A 22,677-nucleotide genomic window follows, 5' to 3' on the forward strand; every position below is an offset into this window, starting at 1 on the left:
TTTGCAAACTGATATCAGACATCCCTTGCTTCAGCCTCAGGAGACTTGGGTTCTAAACTTGGTTCTGAAGAAGTCCTTTTAAAGATCTCTGCCTCCTGGTATTGAGGCCTCGTGTGATCACCAATCACCTTTTCTTGAACATGGGATGAATTTAGTGACTTGCTTCTAGTGCGTAGAATGTTGTAGAAGGGATGGGATGTCACATATATATATATATATATATATATATATATTTTTTTTTTTTTTTTTTTTTTTTTTTTTGCTTTTTAGGGCTGCACCCGAGGCACATGGAGGTTCCCAAGCTAGGGGTCTAATTGGAGTTACAGCTGCCGGCTTACATCACAGCCACAGCAATGCCAGATCCTCCTTTTCTGAATCCGAAGAATCAGAATTTTCAGATTGTAAAGGAGCCAAGGTAGTATAAATTAAATTACATAAAGACCAAACACTCAGACGTATCGACTCCCCACTATGACAAGCACGGCGCAAGCAATGCATGACCTCCTTCCATTCCTCTAAACGAAATGTGCCTTTCTCAGGATCTAACAAAGAACAAAGTTTATGTATGATATCAAATAATTCTCGAAAATTTTCATCTTTCACTTTTACTCCCAAACCTCGTAGTAAAGTTTTCAACAAAAGAATATAATCAGCATGTTTAGAAGAAGATTGACCCATTTTACCCTGATTTTCAAATCCACAGGGGTGTACCCACCTCTTGGTACTTTCCCAGTCCATTGCTTTTTCAGCCAGAATTCCCCGCGTCTGTCAGCACCTTTCCAATAGTCTCGCAGACTGTAAGCTGCTTCAGGTCCCTCCCTGTTCAGGTGCCACTTGATGAGACCTGCTTGTCAACCCAGGTCCCAAATTCAGCGGTGCCGCAGATTTAAGAAAGAAGAGACAAAGAAATAGAGAGGGGATCGGGGGCTACTGCCTTCGAGAGGCGATAGCAACCTTCTGAGCCAAGTCATGATTTTTATTTGTTATTTTCTACTTCCTTGTACGTACAGAATCATGTCATTTACAATGTTACTGATCAAGGCTACAGATACTCTCTTTGTGTTCGCAGATGCTATAAGTGATTAACCCTCCAGAGAAAGATTATATTGTTTTTGCTTAAGGCTATCACACCCTTTCCTCCACCTCCCTTAGGGTTCTGGTCATGAGAACAAGAATATCAATGGCTTTCCTTCGACCACATCTGGAGTATCTGGCAACTTGCTTTCTTTTTTGCCTTTTCTAGGGCCGCTCCCTCAGCATATGGAGGTTCCCAGGCTAGGGGTCTAATTGGAGCTGTAGCCACTGGCCTACGCCACAGTCACAGCAACACGGGATCCGAGCCATGTCTGCAACCTACACCACAGCTCATGGCAACGCTGGCTCCTTAACCCACTGAGTAAGGCCAGGGATCAAACCTGCAACCTCATGGTTCCTAGTTGGATTCGTTAACCACTGCACCACGATGGGAACTCCCATGGCAACTTGCTTTCAAGCAGCCACTCGTACGATGTACATTTCCTGTCTCACTCCCTTTCCCCCCTCACTCCCTTTCCCCCAGGGGTCTGGGAAAGTCTTATATATTTTGCAAACCTAGATTAGTATCATTCTTCAACCACCATCTAGTTTCTTTGATTCGCTATGGCCTGTATACATGCATATCTGGCAAGCCTCCAACACTTCACTTAGCATGATAGTTTCTAGTTCCATCCATGTTGCTGCAAATGGCATTATTTCATTGGTTTTTTTTATGGCTGAGTAGTATTCCTTTGTGTATAGGTACCACATCTTAATCCATTCATCTGTCAATGAACATTTAGGTTGTTTCCATGTGAGCCAAGTATTTTGTTATGAGCTGCAGGGCCAAATGATAAGGAAGGCCTCCAGCCAGCACCTAGCATGGAACTGATGTCTCTGGTCAACAGCCAGTGAGAGCCTGAGACCTGCCAAGAACCATAAGAATGAAATTGGAAGTGGATTCCCCCTCCAGGCAGGCCTTGAGATGACTGTAGCCCTGCCTGTCATGTAAACTATGCCTCTGATTCCTGATCCACAGAAACTGTGAGATAACAAATGCTTATTGTTTTAAGCTGCTAAGTTTTATAATTTGTTACACAGCAATGGCTAACTAATACAGTAGCCCAATAAATTCCCTGTTTTGCATAAGCCAGTTTATATTGCCCTCCCTGTCAATGCCATTGAAAGACTTAACTAATATGGAAAAAGCACCAGGGAAATGGCCCTGAGGATGTTTGTGGCAAGTGATAGTTGTAAACTGGCTAACTAGAGAAGGTAGGTTGGAGGATAGCATAATTCCCTTTATCTTGCCTTGGGAAGCTGACTTCTTATTTAAAAGTTTTTTCTAAAATTTAATTTAATTTTTATTTTTTTGCTTTTTAGGGCTGCACCCATGGCATATGGAAGTTCCCAGATTAGGGGTTGAAATCGGAGCTATAGCTGCCGGCTTACGCCACAGCCACAGCAATGCCAGATCTGAGCCTCATCTGCGACCTACACCACAGCTCACGGAAACACCTGATCCCCAACCTACTGAGCGAGGCCAGGGATCAAACCCGCATCCTCATGGATACTAGTCAGACTCATTTCTGCTGAACCACAACGGGAACACCTCTTCTTCTTTTTCTTTCTTTCTTTTTCATTTTTTTGGATACTGTAATATCTGGTTAAACTATAGCTTGTTGTTTCTTGAGAGTAACATTAGAGGACTTAGAAAACTTTAGGATGGTGGAGTGTGTGATTTTAGCTGACATGCAGTGAGTGACTCTCTGGTGCTAGGCCTTAAAAGCATTTGACACATATTAATTCACTAGTCCTCACAACAGCTTTATAAGATAGGCTTTTTTTTTTTTTTTTTTTTTTTTTTTTTTTTAACAGCTAAACCTGTGGCATATGCAAGTCCCCAGGGTTGGGGTTGAAACTGAGCTGCAGTGGCAGCCTATGCCACAGCCACAGCAACACCAGATCTGAGTCGCATCTGCAAACTATGCTGCAGCTTGCAGCAATGCCAGATGCTTAACCCACTGAGTGAGGCCAGGGATGGAACCCACATCCTTCCAGAGATGTCGGGTCCTTAACCTGCTGAGCCACCATGGGAACTTTGAGATAGGCATTTTATTTATTTATTTTTTATATAATGATTTTTATGTTTTTCCATTATAGCTGGTTTACAGTGTTCTGTCAATTTCCCACTGTACAGCAATGGTGACCCAGTTACACATACAAGTATACATTCTTTTTTCTCACATTATCATGCTCCATCATAAGTGACTAGACATAGTTCCCAGTGCTACACAGCTGAATCTCACTGCTAATCCATTCCAAAGGCAAGAGTCTGTATCTATTAACCCCTTCCCGCTCCCTCCCCCTTCCCCTTGGCAACCACGAGTCTCTTCTCCAAATCCATGATTTTCTTTTCTGCGGAAAGGTTCATTTGTGCCACATATAAGATTCCAGATATAAGTAATACATGGTGTTTGTCTTTGAGACAGACATTTAAAAAAGATCATCCCCATTCTATAGATGAGAAGACTGTAGCACAAAGGGATTAAAGTAGTTTGCTCTGAGCTTCATAGTGAGAATTTGAGCCCAAGAAGTCTGGGAGGGAGGAGGACAATTAGGATAGTGGGCCTCTGCCCATGGAGAGACTGGTCATGAGCTGATGTGGCATAAACCTGAGAGGGAAAACCTCCTTAAATTTGTGCCCTTGGCTCCTCTCTTGCCTTACTCTTGTTCCAGCCCTGTGACTAGGGCATGGCTGTCCAGAGAGAACCACATGACTTGGGGCCAGGAAAGGTTGCCAGAGCCCAGATGAAGGGTCTTAAAACCCAGGAGCTACGAACAACATGTTGTACCTCCCCAGCATTCACATGTTGAAGTCCAATCCCAGATGTGATGACCTCAGGAGGTGGAACCTTTGGGAGATGATGAGGTCATGAGGGTGGCACCCTCATGAATGGGATTTGTGTCCTTCTACAAGACAGCTCAGAGAACTCCCTTTCCGCTCTGTGAGGATACAGCGAGAAGACGGCTGTCTGCAAACCAGAAAGCGGACTCTCACCAGACATCAAATCTGCAGGTGCCTTGATCCTTGACTTCCTAGCCTCCAGAAACATAAGAAGTAAATTTCTGTCATTTACAAGGCACCTGGTCTATGGTGTTTTTGTTATCATGGCCCAAGTGGACTAAGACATCAGACTAAAAGCAATGATGGTCTAGTAGGTGTTTTTAAGCAGAAGCGTGGCATGATTCAAGGACCCATGAAAGCTCACCCCAGCAGCAGAATGGAAGCTGTATGGAAGGAATGAGACTGAGATGAGAAAACAGGTAAAGGGTTAGGAGTCCAGATAAGAGCATGAGAGCAGGGACAGCTTAGGGGGGAGGAGAGAACAAAGGTGGAAGGGGGTTCAAAGATGTTAATAAAAAATAATCACTAGCAGGGGTTGAGTAATTTCTGTGAGAAAGGCTTTGGGCTTGGAGCTTTCCATGTGTGTTCTCTTTTAATCCTCAGATCAACCATATTTAGTTGGTACTCCTGTCGCCGTTTTATTTTTGTCTTTTTTTTTTTTTTGGTTGTGCTCACAGCATATGGAGATTCTCAGGCTAGGGGTTGAATCAGAGCTGTAGCTGCTGGCAGCCACAGCAACTCGAGATCCAAGCCACATCTGTGACCTACACCACAGCTCACGGCAACACCAGATCCTTAACTCACTGAGCAAGGCCAGGGATCAAACCTGCGTCCTCATGGATGCTAGCGAGATTTGTTTCTGCTGAGCCACAATGGGAACTCCTTGTCCCCATTTGAGATGAGGGAGCTGAGGGTTTAGTGAGGGAAATGTCACTGGAAGGACCTTCTTCGAAGTTGTGAACATAGGTAGACACAGTCCTGTGATGCACAAAATCCAAGCGAAGTATCATTTAAGGACAGTAATTGAGTACAGTAAAAATCTAAAATCGTGTGAATTTTGATATAATGCAGTTGGCAGATGGGGTCTTGTATTCATCCAGCTCATATTCTCACGCAGAGTGGGTTCGTATTCTCAGTGGGCCATGGACAGGATGCAAGTTGATCTCAGAATCTCCAGTTTCTCAGTGTCCTTGACCAGGTCAGCAAAGAGTGCAAATTACTGGAAAAATGTCTGGAGTCCCTGGATCCCTGGGAATCTGGCCCTGGGAATCTGGCCCTGGGAATCTGGCCCTGCTCATCTACTGGGCATTGCCCCCCAAATAGCATCAAACCCTAGACTTGGATATGGATCCTGCAGTCACAGTCCCAAATTTAATGGCATAGATTCATCATGAGGCCCTAACCAGCGCTTCATTAACTTTGCAATTAAGATGACCCTGCATTTTACACACCTGCATTTTTGTACTTTACTTTTGATATTATATGGGGTTTCAACATGCATGTACTCCTAAAGATCCAGAGGAATATGGAAAGAATATAGAATTTTGACAAGTTCAAAGCTCTTTACACCTACATGGAAAGAGAGTTAAATAAGAGCAAAAAGAAATGCAAAGGAAAATTCAAGGGCTTCAGGAAGGGGAAGAATTAGGTAATGTTACAGTGTGCAAGCTGAATCCAGGAGACATGGATTTGAATCTAAGAGGCCAGACTTTTAAAAGGCATCAGCAAAGCAAGTAAAGGGACTGTCTCAGTGCCATCTGGTCATTAAGCAACTGTCCTTTACTGAGAAGATGCCCCAGGGAATAGCTGGGTTGAGATGACATAATTGTTTCCTATGTAGTTATGAATCTTTTTTTCTTTCTTTCTTTCTTTTTTTTTTTTTTGCCATTTCTTGGGCCACTCCCATGGCCTATGGATGTTCCTAGACTAGGGGTCTAATTGGAGCTGTAGCTGCCACCCTACGCCAGAGCCACAGCAACACGGGATCCGAGCCACGTCTGCGATCTACACCACAGCTCACGGCAACACTGGACTGTTAACCCACTGAGCAAGGGCAGGGATCGAACCCGAAACCTCATGGTTCCTAGTTGGATTCGTTAACCACTGCGCCACCACGGGAACTCCTGTAGTTATGAATCTTTTAATCCCGGAAAGATAAGGAATTCAGAATAGACATGCTCAAGACATCAGCGAAGGGAACTCCTGCCATGGCTCAGTAGATTAACGATCCAGCTTGTCTCTGTAGCATTGCTGGTTCACTGACGTGGGTTGGGGATCCTGTGTTGCTGCAGCTGTGGCATAGGTCACAGATGCAGCTTGGGTTTGATCCCTGGCCTGGGAACTTACATATGCCAAGGGTGCAGCCAAAAAAAAAAAAAAAAAAAAAAAAAAAAAAAGGAGAGATTGGTTAAGACTTTCTGTTTAAGTATGTGTACTGTTTGAGCAATTTGGCTTATTAAAATAATAGCTAACTTTGTGGTTCTGATTTGAATGTAATTGAATAATTCATTTATACTTAGTATTTCAGTTGGAAACTTTTATGGGGTATTGAATATTTTAATATAATATAAGAATTATCATACTTATAAGTTTAATGTATTAGGTTTATAAGCCTTCTTTAAATATTTGGGAAGGCTTATTTGTTGGTTAAAATACTTTAAAAGGGGAGTTCCCATCGTGGCGCAGTGGAAACAAATCCCACTAGGAACCATGAGGTTTTGGGTTAGATCCCTGGCCTTGCTCAGTGGGTTAAGGATCAGGCGTTGCTGAGAGCTGTGGTGTAGGTCACAGACACAGCTCAGATCTGGCATGGCTCTGATTAGACTCCTAGCCTGGGAACTTTCGTGTGTAGCGAGTGTGGCCCTAAAAAACAGTATATATAAAAAAAAAAACTTTAAAAGGAAATTCAATAAATATATTACATTCAATACTGAGGTTTGAAGTCCTTAAGGGCATTAATTTATACATTTGTAAAATGAGTCAAATATTATCAATATCTCCTAAAAGTTGATAAAAGTTTTCTGATTCATAAATAGAACAATATGATTTGTAAGCTGAATTGGTCTTAAGGCTGATTGAGGTTTTTAATTTTTTTTTTTTTAGTATTGAATATGAGTTCTGAAGAGCCATATAGCCTATGAAGTTATTTTTTTTATGCACTAACGCTACCCTCAGGGAAATACATGATAATGGAGGAGTCTTACTGGCTGGAAGGTAGTCTGCTAAATTCACAGGGCTAGCAAGCAGCAGAGGCAGGATTCAGATCAGAAAGCCTGATACCCACCCCACTGCACCCAATCCTGATAAAAAAACCATCCGCATCCCTTTGTTTCTCTATAGACATGATTTTCTTTCCCAGTGGCCTACGAGCAACATGCTTGCCAGGCTTCCTTTCATCTTTAAACCCCCCAGTCCCAGCTTGGTGCCCTTGAGGATCTCAGCAGGAGCCCGTGTGTGTGTGTGTGTGTGTGTGTGTGTGTGTGTGTGTGTGTTTAATAAATGAGTGAGGAGAACGCAGTGAGAGTAGCACCTTGGAGCTTCTCCAAGAGAGGGTTTCAAATGTCAACCTCCACCAAGTTCCAATGTCAAATTCCACCAAGTTGGAGCTCCCATCATGGCTCAACAGAAACGAATCTGACTAGCATCCATGAGGATACAGGTTTGATCCCTGGCCTCACTCTGTGGGTTAAGGATCCGGCATTGCTGTGAGCTGTGGTGTAGGTCGCAGATGTGGCTCTGATTCCGCATTGCTTGTGGCTGTGGTGTAGGCCAGCGGCTATGGCTCCAGTTTGAGCCTGGGAACCTCCATATGCCATGAGTGTGGCCCTAAAAAAAGACAGACAGGAAGGAAGGAAGGAAGGAGAGGAGAGGGGAGGAGAGGGGAGGAGAGGAGAGGAGAGGAGAGGAGAGGAGAGAAAGAAAGAAAGAAAGAAAGAAAGAAAGAAAGAAAGAAAAAAGAAAGGAAGAAAGACGTTAAAAGAAAAGATTCAACCAAGAGGTCATATAAGATAAGGACCAAAGGGCCTATAGGATGCGACCCATGGGAGGTTGTGGGTGTCCGTCTTAAAAGCAACATGGATTCTCTTCCAGCCTTGTTGTGGCACCTGTCCTCTATACACCGAGGGCTACGGAGATGCTCGTCAAAGTGTGAGGAGTAAAGGAGCAGATAGACAACACTAGCCACAATCATACCCTCATGGAGATGTTAGTGGAGACTCTACAGCCTTGCAAAGCCATCGGACACTTTGGAGTGGAGAGGTAGGGAGGGGAGCTCCCTCCTTGCCCAGCTCTCCCCTCTCCATCAACCCATGGATCAGGACTTTTTCCAAAACCCCCTCAACCACACAAAGTGAAAGGTAACAAAATAATATCCGATTTAGTCCTTCATGGTCGGAGGTAGGGGTGGTCCCAAAAGTCTTGTCCCTTGTTTCTTTTTCTTTTTCTTTTCTTTTTTTTTTTTTTTTTTAAGAACTGCAGTTAAGTCTTTTTTTAGGACTGCAGTTCCCAGGCCAGGGGTCAAATCGGAGCTGCAATTGCCAGCCTATATCATAGCCACAGCAACACAAGATCTGAGCCATGTCTGTGACCTACACCACAGCTCACAGAAATGCTGGACCCTTAACCCACTAAGCAAGGGCAGGGATCAAACCCGCACCCTTATGGATACTAGTTAGGTTCATTACCACTGAGCCATGACAGGAACTCCCAGCCTTGTTTCTGCCCTAAAGAATTACAGTCAGCTGGTCCTTTCCACATTTTCATCCGTGGGCCATGCTGAGCACTCTCTTCTCTGCCTGCTGACAGCATGTCTGTCCGTGCGCTTACCAAGCATGTAGGAACTAAGCCCTTACTAAGCCCTTACTATATGCAGATACCAAGCTGGTCACTTGGGATCGAAAGATGAAGAAAGTCGGTCCTACCCTCCAGGGACTGAGAGTCTACTGGGAAGAGGATGCAGGTAAGCAGATGTTTATGGTACAGCAGGACAGGTGTTAGAGCAGAGGTGAGCATGGGGACCTGAGAAGCCCAGAAGAGCACACCTGTTCCAGCCTGGGGTTTCAGGGAAGCCTTTCCTAAGAAGTGATGACTCTGGCAGGGGGGTATTAGGGGAAGGTAGGTGGGGCAGGAGGCAGGGGCTAGGGCAGTCCAGTAAGGAGCCAAATTCTAACAGTGAGAAATCATAAGGTGGCCAAGATGTGAGACTCGGTGACACAATATGAGTCCAAGAGGTTGACAGGAAGCCAGTCGATCCTGAAGGGTTTCATTCACCAGGACTCTGACCCTGGACTTACCTTGTGGGGGATGGGGGACCTTGGAAGCATTTAAAGCAAGGTTGCAACTTTGTCAGCTTTGGCTTTTAAATGGCTCACTCTGGTGCCTCTCACACTTCTTTCTTTCATGTCCCCTTTTTTCACATCCTGTGACTCAAAAACACATGTGATTGAAGCAGAGAACGCTAAAAACGAGAAATATTTGTGGGCTGACATTTACATACGCACCGTCCATCAGCTGTTGTGAGGCAGGCCGGTCTGCTGGTGCATACTATGGGCCATTCTCTGCTGTGGTTCTCACTCCTCCTTGGTCTTCTCACTGGTGAGTCTAGCCCTGCCACTACCTTCCGGGCACCTCCACCTGCCTGCTGGGTTTCTCCAGCAATGGGTAATTGTCACTGAAGAGGCTGCCTCCCTGGGAACCAGGGTGTGTGTGTGTGTGTGCGTGTGTGCGTGCTGTCGCCTCAGACCATGCAAATCCAAATTGTGCCTGCATCACCCTCACATTTCTTCTGCTTGTGAGTCACAAGGAGGCTGGATGTCCCCAGACAGACTCACAGAGGGGGTAATGAGATGGAGGGTGTGTCACACCCATCTGCATCTTGCCATGTCAAGCATGGTCCTCTATGTCTTTTTCCCCTTCCTCCCTGTCCCACCAGCCCCTTGAGAATTAGCTCTCATCGTGAATTGGGCTTTCCTACCCCATAAATGACATCAGTAGGGGATCTCAAACCTCGTGGCTCTTCCTGTCCCTCTGGGTTCTCAGTGCTCATTTCACCCCCAAGGACCTGAGTGGTGGCAGGAGACAGGCTTGGGAACTGGAGGCCAGGGCAACAAAGCTCTTAAGAAACCCACGGTGAGGAGCCAGGCTCTGCTCTTAGTCTCCAGAGTTTCAAGCTTTAACTTTCATTCTCCTTCGGGAAGAAACAGGCTTGCCCTGGTTATCAGGGTCACCTGCCCTCAAGGTGGTCCCCACTCTAGCCTTTAGGGGATCCCCTAAAGCCTGCTATAGAATCCCTTAGATGTGTTTAAAACTTGGCATTTTGTTTATTTATTTATTTAGTCTTTTCAGGACTGCACCAGCGGCATATGGAAGTTCCCAGGCTAGGGGTTGAATTGGAGCTGTAGCTGCCGGCCTACACCACAGCCACAGCAACACGGGATCCAAGTAGAATCTGTGACCTATACCACAGCTCATGGCAACGCTGGGTCCTTAGCCCACTGAGCAAGGCCAGGGATTGAACCTGCGTCCTCATGGATGATAGATTCATTTCTGCTGAGCTGTGACGGGAACTCCAAAACATGGCATTTTAGAAAGAACTTTTACTCAAATTAAAAAAAAAAAAAATCTGACCCCCATGACAATCTTTTGATATAGATAAGGCAGATAGGGTTACGCCCACTTTACAGTTGATGGACTGAGAGATTGATTAGGTGACACCTTCTGGCACATGGCAGGTGGTCTGTGAAAATGGAAGTCAGCACAGTGCAGCTGTGGGAATGCAACACAGCAAAGAGGAAACTTGGAGAACCACAGTGTCCCCAGCCAGAATCACAGTATTGAAACTCAGAGGCTGGATTCCTGGAAGGTTCCCCTTGTCCCCACTTTCCTTTCCCCCCACAGAGCAAGCACATCTGCGAGCTTTCCTTTCTCTATAATGTGCAGGCCCAGGCCTTGGAGGTCCCTGTCTCGGCTGTATCCCTTGGGCACATGGCAAAAAACAATGGGTGAGACAGTCTTGCCTTAAAAAATGTTCGTATTTGGGGAATTCCTGTCATGGCTCAGTGGTAGTGAACCCTACTAGTATCCACGAGGACTCGGGTTCTATCCCTGGCCTCACTCAGTGGGTTAAGGATCCGGCACTGGCATGAGCTGTGGTGTAGGTCGCAGACGCGGCTCAGATCTCACCTTGCTGTGACTGTGGTGTAGGCTGGCAGCTATAGTCTGATTCGACTCCTAGCCTGGGAACTTCCATATGCCATGGGTGCAGCCCTAAAAAGACAAAAATAAAGATTCATATTTGGAGTTCCTGCTGTGGTGCAGGGAGCTAAGGATCCAACATTGTCTCTGAGGTGGCATGGGATCAATCCCTGGGCCACTGAAGTGAGTTAAGGATCCAGCATTGCTGCATTGTGGCATGGAATTTGATCCCTGGTCTGGGAACTTCCATATGCTATGCATGCAGCCAAAAAAAAAAAAAAATTCATATTTCCTTGGTTCAATTCTCGAAACATCTATGGGGGCCTCAGGCCTCAGGTCCTACACTGTGTGTACAGTGGGGGTAGGGCACCCAGGGGGGAATTAAGTGTGGTGCAATCCTACTCCTGGTAGCACAATTCAACAGAGCATCAGCTTTGGGGTCAGGCAAACTTGGGTTTCATCTGGACTCTGCTGCTTCCTAGCTGCTGACTCTGGGCAAGTAAGTTTCTTTGAGCCTCAATGGTCTTCATCTGTGAAGTGAGACTAAGAATACGTACCTTAAAACAAAACAAAACAAACAAAAAGTGCATATCTTACTAGTTTGTAGGGAGGTTTAAATAAAATAATGCACTTAACGTTTTTGGCAAAGTGTCTGGAGCTGGGGATTCATGTCCTTAATCGGATTCCTTGTGTCTCTTTCCCTCACTTGAATCCAGAAATAGGATTCAGAAAAGGAAGCTCTGCATACATCCCATTGCAACTAACCTCACGGTTAAACCATCAGCCTTACTTTCCTTTATTGCTTAGATAGGAATTTCTTTCTACTTTCTCCTGTCCTTGGGGGAGTTCATGAACTATGGGGAAAGATAAACAACCCAGCTATTTGTATGTGGCAAAATGAAGTAAAATCTTTGAACAAGCCAACAAAAGCACAGGCAGAAGGTAACCAGGACAAAGGCATGGCTAGACTGGAGGGACAAAGGCCAGGCTAGAAATATGCCGTGCAGCCAAAGCTCCAGAAAGGAAGCAGCACTGAACTAGGCTTAATGAGTTACTGAACTCAAGTGGACAAGGTTACTTCTTGGTCAAGATGGAATTCCTCCAGGCTGAACTTCAGGTCCTGGGCCAGCTTGGGATGAGGAAGGTCCAACTGGTGCCAGTACCTCCAGCCTGCTTTCAGCCGACTTGCATGATCCTCTAGGTGGAGCCAGAATGGTACCATGGAAGAAATGAACACCAGGCTGTCAAGGGGATTCTGTGGTGGGTGGGCACACAGGGTGCCATACTTCCCCTCTGTGAAGTGCCCCCTCTAACAAGACAGCAACCATTTTCTCACACCTTGTCACCACAGCCACTATCACAGGACTTCTCACTTCAACTTTTGGCCAAAAAACCTCACCACCTGGCCTAGGAATCAGTGATGCAGCCAGCGCTTCAGGATTCCAGTTTGAATCAGAACTTGGATCCCTTCCTGGGCAGGCAGCTTTTTTTTTCTGTAAATAACTACGCAGCAGACCTGAATTAGTTTCAGACTTTCTGCTTCTAGGGGACTGTGTGTCTGCATTGCAAAAATAGAGATGGGTTGAACTATTTATGAATTTGTTTGTTTTTTTCCTCTACAAGAGCACGGACTACTTTTAGTGAATATGCAAAAAAGATGCAATCACCAACTTACTCCAATGACATTAAGTATATTTAATAATACCAATTGTGAGGCGTTTATTTGCGTTATCTCTTTTAACACTCAAAAAATCCTGGAAGATGATATTCCCAATTTCACAGGTGACAAAACTAGGATTCCAAGAGGTTGAGTAATCTGCCCAAGATCACACAGTTAGTACCTAACAGAGCAAGGGTTTAAATTTAGGCAGTTGTCCCTGGTGTTACTTTCTTCTCTCAAGTGAATTATAAGCTGATATTCAAATGACTGTCCCGCAGACCACACTTAACCTGGCTTGATCAGCCCCGCGTTAGCTCTCCTGCTCTAGAAAGATATGTTCCCACCCCTCCTACACTGTTGGTGGGAATGTAAATTGGTACAACCACTATGGAGAACAGTATGGAGGTTCCTCAGGAAACTAAATATAGAACTAAAGTATCATACAGCAATCCCACTCCTGGGCATATATTTCCAGAGAAAACCATAATTCAAAAAGATACATGCTTTCCAAAGTTCATTGCAGCACTGTTCACAATAGTTAAGACATGGAAACAACCTAAATGTACATTGACAGAAGAATGGATTAGGAAGATGTGTTACCTATACAATGGAATACTACTCAGCCATAAAAAAGAATGAAATAATGCCATTTGCAGCAACATAGATGCAACTAGAGATTCTCATACTAAGTGAAGTAAGTCAGAAAGAGAAAGACAAATACCATATTATATCACTTATATCTGGAATCTAAAACATGGTACAAATCAACCCATCTACAGAACAGAAACAGACTCACAGACATGGAGAACAGACTTGTGGTTGCCAAGGAGGGGGGATAGAATGGGATGGACTAGGAGTTTGGGGTTAGTAGATGCAAACTATTACATTTAGAAGGGATAAGCAATGATGTCCTACTGTATAGCATGGGGAATTGTATCCAATCTCTTTTGAGAGAACATGATGGAAATAATATGAGAAAAAGAATGTATATATCTATGTATGACTGGGTCACTGCTGCACAGCAAAAACTGGTACAACATAGTAAGTCAACTATACTATAATAAAACATTTTTTTTAAAATAACAAAAAATAAATAAAGTACCTATCCCAAAATATGGCACAAATGAACCTATCTACAAAACAGAAACAGACTCACACACATGGAGAACAGACATGTGGTTGCCAAGGGGGAAGGGGCAGAGAATGGGATGGACTAGGAGTTTGGGGTTAGTAGATGCAAACTATTACATTTAGAAGGGATAAGCAATGAGATCCTACAGTATAGCATAGGAAACTATATTCAGTCTCTTAGGATAGACCATGATAGAAGATAATATAAGAAAAGGAATACACACACACACACACACACACACATACACATATAAATATAATGTATGTATGTATGACTGGGTCACTTTGCTGTGCAGCAGAAATTGGTACAATTGGCTGGGCCTCAGAGGAGCTGGCTTTCATTTCAAAAGTTGCCAAACCAGCAATTATGGTGATGCTGCAAGGCATTTTGTGCTGTGGATGGGGCTGAGCTAAGTGAGTTCTGTCCTATTCTCTGAATGTGTGTTCTAGTTCTGTCTCTAACTAACTATGTAATCTTGAGCAAGACACCTAAATTCTGTGGGTCTCTGTTTTCTCACTTATAAAGTAGAAATAATAATCATTGCCTTGACTCTCTCTCTCAGGCCTGTTGTGAGCCTCCAAAGTAACAGGTGACCTCTGAGGCCTCTGTTCTGTGTCTGTAGGACCAGGTGTTTCCAGAGTGGACTCGGCTCCTGTGGTGGTAACCGGGACCCTAGGGGGGTCTGTTACTCTACCCCTGATGCTTCCGGTTGGGCAGCACGTGGAGAGCATCTTCTGGATGTGTCGTTCGGTCCCTGGGACCATAGCCACGGTAACCTTGGAAGAAGCTGGAGGGCCAGACATATTTTACCAGGCGGAAACGAGGTACTGGGATCGTCTGAGTGTGGTGGGCCCAGGCCGCTCCCTGCAGATCAGCCACCTGAGCTGGGAAGATGCAGGGCCCTACCAAGCCCACATTAATCTGCGGAATTCTCACATCCCCCACACGTGGGAGTACAGTCTGAATGTCTATGGTGAGTTCCAGGGAAATGGCGACAGGTGGGTGTGTGTGGTGCCACGTTTCAGCCATTTTATAGCCTTTCCCGTTTCCCTTTTAGTAGCATTTAAAATTTTCTTTCTAATGACAAGACTAATATAAGCGCACTGCGAAAACCACAAAGAGTTGCCTAAGAGAATGTCCTGAAAAATGCCAAGGCCCAGGACATGTCCCAGACCAATTGCAGCAGAACCTTTGGGTCTGGATTTCAAGCCCTGAGAACTGGGTTCTGCCACAAGCTCGTTGTGTGGCCTTGAGCTTCCTCCTTGCTTCCACAGAACACTACTTTCTGTGAGAATAAAATTCATGCGAAAGAGCGTTGTAAAGCTCTGTACAGATATGTGAAGACGCTATTATCATATTCCTTAAACAATTGCTTTCATAGGGGAAATTTAAACAATTGCTTTCATAGGGGAAACTTCAACGTAGACAGGGAGGGATGTGTGCCAGGCACACGTAGGAGCAAGACTGGCCGGTGAAAACACAATAGGGCACTTTTAGACTCAGGCGGCTTATTATAGAGACAGTGAGAGGGAGCGTGGCCCCTGGGTCGTCATCTCACACCCCAGAAAGGATGACACTGAAACAAAAGGGGTCTGCTGACCGCAATGGGAGTTGCTGAGAAACCAATTTTAGATTAGAGAGAAGAGGATTTTATAGTTCTGCGGGGGTGGAGCAGGAAGCTCCACGCCTTGTGAGAAACCATCTCATGACGGCCTCCCAGGAGGACGAGTGGGAGGCCCGTGGGAGATGGCTTCAAGGTAACACCTCACAGGCCATCCTCTTCCCGTGTTCTGGGAAGATCACAAGGCACTTTGCAAGACTCAGATTAACTGTGGCTCCAGTCCTTGCCTGAGGAACAAGGATTCTATGGATGGCAAGGTTGCCAGGATGCCATGGCAGAGCTGTTCCCCTACAGTAGGTATCAGGAAAGGTACTGATGATGAGTGATGATGAGCACAGGGAAGCTAAGCAATGGAGGGAAGGTGGAGAACCTTCTCAGATATTTCCCTGAGTTATGTGACAAGAAATATTCCTATGAGATGAGGACTTTTTTTTTTTTTTAAGTGGGGGATGATGGAATTGCCCCAGTTAGGTTCACATGGTTGGGGGGAAACCTTTTTTTTTTTTTTTCTTTTTTGGCTGCCCCATGCAGATGGAAGTTCCCAGGCCAGGGATCAGATCCAAGCCACAGTCACGACCTATACCGCAGCTTTGGCCTCATTGGATCTTTAACCCTCTGTGCCAGGCAGGGGATTGGACCTATGTTCCAATGCTCCAGAGATGCTGTAATCCCCATTGCATCACAGCAGGAACTCCTGGTTGGGGGGGGGCAGTATTTCTGCCATAAATTGGCCTGGATGGTTATGCCCTGTACCTTAGACAGAGCAAGGGAACACTGGGTGGGGGCTGCTGGGACCTGGACCAGGATTGTTCACCCCAGAGGTGGTGGGAGAGCCCCATGATGATGGTTGTTCAGGCAGGACGAGCTCAGTGTGGATTCTGGGCAGGATACAATTCTGTGCTAACCAATCAGAGGTGGGGTCTTCCAGAGAGGCTCCTGGGGTAAGAGTAGTGATAGGGGCCATATTTTCATCCTTCACAGGGAGTTTCCTGAGTCACCGGATACTCATGGAGGCTTTGATAGCAAGCAGGAAAGGTCTTTTTTTTTTTTTTCTTTCCCCTTTTCTTTTTAGGGCCGCATCTTGGGCATACGGAAGTTCCCAGGCTGGGGGTCGAAGTGGAGCTGCAGCGGAAGCTAACGTCAATGCAAGATCTGAGCCACATCTGTGACCTACACCAGAGCTTACAGAAACACCAGATCCTAAACCCACCAAGCGAGGCCAGGGATCAAACCTGCATCCTTATGGACACTATGTTAGTTCTTAAGCTGCTGAATCACAATGGGAACTCCAGAGAAGGGATTTTTATTTATAGGCTAAGGAGACTGAGTGTCAGGGAGGAAAAATGACATACCCATGACAGAGAGATAGAAAGTGGCAGAGCTGGGAATAGAGCTGTACCCTGGGTTTCTCATGTGTTGCTGTATTCATCTGCCTGAGCTAGAGAGGACACTGAGGCAAAAAGGGCCTGCAGAAGGGGTCACAGGGGAAGGGCTGAGATCCCAGGGCCTGGGCTATGGAAGACATACTGGGGTGAGGCAGCAGAGTTACTCAGCAGTGGATATGTCCAGCTTGCCTTCTCCCAGGGGACATTTGGGGCTGTGTGGTCCTATTTTGCATAGTTGAGCTGCCCCTGGGCAGGTAAGCCCCAGGGCAGAGGCCCCCAAACAGGGCAGAGTCCCCCAAGCCCTGTAAATTTTCTGAGCCTGTCCTGATTGCCTGTTGTCTGCAACTGTTCTTCTTTCTTTTTTTTTTTTTTTGCTTTTTAGGGCTGCACCTGTGGCATATGGAGGTTCCCAGGCTAGTGGTCTAATTGGAGCTAGAGCTGCCGGCCTACACCACAACCACAGCAAAGCCAGATCCAAGCCATGTCTGTGACCTACACCACAGCTCATGGCAAAGCCGGATCCTTAACCCGCTGAGTGAGGCCAGGGATCGAACCTGCATCCTCATGGTTCCTAGTCAGATTCGTTTCTGCTGAGTCAGGATGGGAACTCCTGCAACTGCTCTTGATGCCGCCCCTAGATACCCCCGGTTCTGGCCTAAGGAGGCTGGTGGGCAAATAATGACAGTATGGATACCTTAAGGAGAATACCTGGGTGCCTGGTGCTGGGGGAAGTGGGGATGGACTGGAGGCTGAAGACAGCACAAGGGCATAGGAGAAACCTGGGAGACAGATTCCCTTGGGAATCTTCTTCAGCAACAGGAGGCTCAGCCTAGGCTGCAGAGCCCCCTACTGGGAAAAGATGTAATTACAACACAGTTCCTTGCATGCTATTACAGGCATCTATTTCGTACAGGGGTAGGAATTCGGTTTTGGGGTTGGATCCACTGGATTGGGGTCTTGAATTCATCACTTAATCAGTAAGATTCTGGGCAAATTACTTAAATAGACTAGATATAACTCCTTCTCTACCTACTTTATAAGGTTGTTCTGGAAATCCCATGAGATTTTACACGACATGCCCTATAAAGCCCAAAGCTCTAGAAGAAACGTGGGCAGGTTTTGCCTCTGCTGTTCCTTATGTGTATTCATTGGTGGCAATGCCTCCTGTTTTCTGCCCTGTGAAGGGAAGGCCAAGGGCAGTTTTCCAGACCTAATTTGTTCTTTTTTTTGGTGCACACAGAGCAGCTGGCCCGGCCCCGGGTCACAATGAGCTCCAGGATCAGTGGGAATGGACACTGCCTTGTCATCCTGACATGCGTGGCAGAAAGCAGAGGAGGCACTGTGACCTACAGCTGGACACCCCTGGGGCCCCGGACTGTTGTGTCCCATGGAGGGTCTGTTCTCAGTGTCTCCCTGAGGCCTGGGGACGGTGCTCTGAACTTTACCTGCATGGTCAAGAACCCAGTCAGTAACAGCAGCTCCCTCCCTGTCCTGGTGCCACCTTCATGTACAGGTACCAGGAAAATGAGCACACACCCTGCTCGGCAGCCCTGGCCTGGATGGAAGGCGGAGGAAGGATCCTCTCCCCTTCAGGCCTCAAGGAGATGGGTGAACACCCTGGAGAGAGTGGGTGGGCCAGGGGTGGGTCTGTGTGGTCAGGGGAGAAGGAGGAAACCCACTGGAGCTGATGGGGAGGCCAGAGGGTCTGGGAAGGAGGGGCTGGATGGGACCTGCAACTGCCCCCGGTGGGCAGGGAGACACTGGTGCTGAAACTATGGTTTTCTCTCTCTCTGTCTTCAGGGCCAGGAATCCTGGGAGAGGACACAATGGGGGAGATAGTGATTGGCACCCTTGGGAAGTCGGCCACTCTGCCCCTGGAGGTTCCGGTGGGGCAGGAGGTAGAAAAAGTGACCTGGAGCTCTCGAGGGCTTGTTGCTACTTTGCAACCAGGACGGGCAGGCAAACCAATCCTGGTTGATGGGACTCAGGGACCCTACAGCAGGCGACTGAGCGTCCCCCAGCATGGCTACTCTCTTCAGATCAGCCCCCTGAGGCTGCAGGACTCTGGCCCCTTCAGAGCCTGGATAACTCTGCACAACCCCCCCATCAACATCACCAAAGATTTCACCCTGCGTGTCTATGGTGAGGGGGTGGAGGGCCTCCCTTTGAACTCTGACCTTTCCTCTCCTCTGCTTGGCCGGACTAGAGCCTTCTCATAGCTTGCACCTTCCCTTCTTGGCACAGAGCACCTGCAGGAGCCCAGTATCACGGCCAGCTCTCAGATCATGGAGGATGGGACCTGTTTAGTCACCCTGGCCTGCTCGCTGGACCAGGCTGGAGAGGATGTCCAGTACAGCTGGGACCCCCGTGGCCGGAGGACAGTTGTGTCACATGGGGGGAGCACTCTTAACATCTCCTGGAGATCTGGGGTCAGTGATAGCTATCGCTGTACTGTGGAGAACCCCATCAGCCAAAGCTCTGGCTCCATCCCCATCAGGCCTCTCTGTTCAGGTAACTTCTTCCTCCTGTGATCCTCTCTCTCCCAGGCAGATTCGGTCCCAGATTCTCAGCATCCCTGCCTGCCTTCCTCGGGCTTCTAGGAGTGGCTGCAGAAAAGGTGGGCAGGATTAGATGGCAGCAGGGGGTGTCTCTGGCTGGCAGGAGATAAGGGCTCCGGAGCTACCATCCTGCTCTGCCCACCTTATGTCTATTGGCCCCGGGGCCCCTGGGCCCCTGGGCTGGGATTTGCTGCAGACCCAGCTGGGTATCCCGCTCATTGCTGGGACTCCCCCAGAAGAGGTGCTTGCCCCACCCCCACTCAGTCCTGCAAAGCCCACCGAGGTGGGAAGGAGGGGTCCCACACCTCCTTGTCTGGGTCCTCAGAGAAGCCTCAGCCTCTTCCCCTGCCCTGAGCTGCTCTGAGAGAGAAACCGGGGCTGTGCTCCTCTCATGGGCAAGGGTGGCCTCTCTGGGTTTCCATAGGCCACGGCAGGAAACCGCCTTATTCCAAACACAATCCTGTCCCTCCCCTCATCTCAGCTGACTTCTGAAACCATTGTCTCTGCTCCCCATCTCCAGTTCCTCACCAGCCACTCACACTTCGACCCCTCGTGGCTGCTTCGCCCCCCGAGGCATCCACTGCTGAGCTCAGGGGCTCCTCCTCAGTTCTGTGCTCCTGGACCTGCTGTCCTCGGCCACTTGTTTCGGGGTCACAGCCTTCTCAGGACTGATGCCACCCCCCCACCCGACTCCTCCCCACCCCCTTGTTTTCTTCCTGTTTCAAAGGCAGCAGGCTGGGCATCACTTAGAGCCCTCGTCTTCCCCATGCTCCCTGCTGTTGCCTCCCTTCCTCGTTGGTCTCCTAACTCCTCTCACCTCCCAGTCATCCTCCTGATTGTGCTGCTAGGGGGTTCATTCTAAATGAAAGAAATGTTTGTGTTTCTTTTCTGCTTAAAACCCTATGATGTCTGCCCACTCTCTCAGGTATAAATGTTTTAGCACCTCTTCCTTCATAAGCCACACATAGTTACAGAGAGTTTTTGTTGTTTTGTTTTTTGCGTTTTAGGGCCGCACCCGTGGCATATGGAGGTTCCCAGGCTGCTGCCGGCTTACACCACAGCCACAGCAATGCAGGATCCAAGCTCCCTCTGCGAGCTACACCACAGCTCATGGCAACACCGGATCCTTAACCCACTGAGCAAGGCCAGGGATCGAACCTGCATCCTCACGGTTGCTAGTCAGATTCTTTAACTACTGAGCCACGATGGGAACTCCTACAGAGCATTTTTAAGGTGCCCTGTGTTGTTCGAGTCACTGAAGATACATTGAAGAAGCAGCCAGGATAAATTCCCAGCCCTCGGGGATCTCACAGTTTCAATCATCACAATCAGCAGCTAAGCCTAGTCAATGACTGGGGAGAGCACTGAGCATGCTGGGTAATGGCCTTTGTGTATGTGTCTGTCTTTGCTGTTGAACCGTGATAAAGCCCAAGCTTACCCTTCTCAGCATCTCCAACACACAGTTGTAATCAGTGTTCAAAGTGTGAATCTGACAAATATTCAGGGAGCAGCCTGTGCTGGGTATAGTGGGACCCAAAGAAACACAATCATTGGCTCAACAGTGACATTCTCCTTCCTCCTCTGTGAGGACTGGAGGACATTTCAGCTCCATCCCTGGATCAGGCTTCCTCAAGTGACTTCCAGCCCACCTACACCTCTGACTTTTCTTCCTGGAAAACTCCCTCCCCTATTTCCCTGTCTTCCCATTTCTTTTCTTTTCGATGACCCAGTTCCTAACCTGTGGTTATTGTTCATCCAGCCTCCTACCTACCCCGCTCCTGGAGGAAAGAGTTTCTCCTCTTTTTGGTCCTGGTAGCTTTGCAGATTGAACATATTTGACCTTGACATGTGGAGAAACCCAGAAGAGGAAGGTGAGAATGGAGATAAGGTCGTCTGCACAGAGAGAAAGGAGCACGAGCTGATTCCAGCATCTCCTGGTATAAGAGACAGTGATACTGATGAAGGCATGAAAACGATTTTGTTTGCAAGCTGAGTTCAAAACAACCAAGAAACTGCTGCATATCTTCTGTTTAAAATAATATGTTTAGGAGTTCCTGCTGCAGCCTAGTGGGCTAATGATCCGGCTTTTCTCTCTGGGGGCCCCAGTTTGATCCCTGCCCTGGATATGATATTAAAAATAGTAAAAGTGGATGAGGGGATAAGATTCAGGGTTGTTTAAATGCATTTAAAAGATCACCAACTTAATCATAGATAGATAGCTGTGTATAGTATGGGGAATATAGTTAAGAATTATTTAATGTCTTTGAATGATGATATATCATAACCAGAATTATCAGGGTGAACATTGTGAAATGTGTAAAAATATCAAATCAGTATTTTGTGTAATAGGAACTAACATAGTGTTTTAGTTAATTATACTTCAAAAGCAGTTAATTATACTTCAAAAGCAAACAGACAAACTTATAGAAAAAGAGAAGCGATTTGTGGTCCCCAGAGGCATGAGGGTACAGTAAGGGAGAATCTGATGAAGGAGGACAAAAGGTCCAAACTGCCAGTTGTACGATAAACAAGTACTAGGGATGTAATGTCCACCATGGTAAATATAGTTAATGCTGCTGTATGTTATAGGTGAAAGTTAAAAGAGTAAATCCTAAGAGTTCTCATCACTAGGAGGAAATTTTTTTTCTATTTCTTTAATCTTGTATTAAAGAATTTTGTACATGAGATGATAGATACTCAGTAAACTTACTGCGATAATCATTTAATGATGTATGTAAGTCAAATTATTACGGTGTACACCTTAAATTACAGTGCTGTATGTCAATTACTTCTCAAAACTGGAAGGAAAAAAATAGAAAATGAAACCTTAAAAAACAGAAATAGGACTAGAATGCTAAATAAGAAAAACTGAAACATCACAAAATAAGAAGCAACTCCAGAAACTAAAAAAGATGATAACAGAAATAAACAAAACAAAAAAAAAGGAATTTTTTGAAAACTAAGTGAGTCCAAATGAGACATGTTGGGGGTTGGGGGGATACACTGAGGGTTTGGGATGGAAAGGCTATAAAATTTAGTTGTGATAGGTGCTTCGTCAGCGCAGTAGGTAGCTCATCAGTCTCATAAAATTCAGTTGTGGTGATTGTTGTACACCTATAAGTGTAATAAAATTCATTGAGTAATTAAAAAAAAAGAAAACTAAGTGAGGACCTCAGAAAGCAGAGCAAAAGACAGAGAGACAAGGAGT

General features: G+C 46.4%; 1 protein-coding gene across 3 annotated transcripts; it reads left to right on the forward strand.

Annotated features, from left to right (window-relative positions):
* Positions 8,583 to 22,195, forward strand: LOC100156074 (SLAM family member 9). 3 transcript variants are annotated; one of them, XM_021089562.1, is made up of 7 exons: positions 8,583 to 8,879; positions 9,369 to 9,514; positions 14,528 to 14,878; positions 18,152 to 18,424; positions 18,712 to 19,053; positions 19,156 to 19,422; positions 21,229 to 22,195. In XM_021089562.1, the coding sequence occupies exons 2-7, from the start codon at positions 9,466 to 9,468 to the stop codon at positions 21,306 to 21,308; spliced, it is 1,362 nt and encodes a 453-aa protein (XP_020945221.1). In that variant the 5' UTR covers positions 8,583 to 8,879; positions 9,369 to 9,465; the 3' UTR covers positions 21,309 to 22,195. The 3 variants fall into 3 exon arrangements, with proteins under 3 accessions (XP_020945221.1, XP_020945222.1, XP_020945223.1); XM_021089563.1 differs by having other exon boundaries at positions 9,372 to 9,514; XM_021089564.1 differs by lacking the exons at positions 8,583 to 8,879; positions 18,152 to 18,424 and having other exon boundaries at positions 9,048 to 9,514.

This window comes from Sus scrofa, chromosome 4 (genome assembly GCF_000003025.6).
Source record: "Sus scrofa isolate TJ Tabasco breed Duroc chromosome 4, Sscrofa11.1, whole genome shotgun sequence".
NCBI lineage: Eukaryota > Metazoa > Chordata > Mammalia > Artiodactyla > Suidae > Sus > Sus scrofa.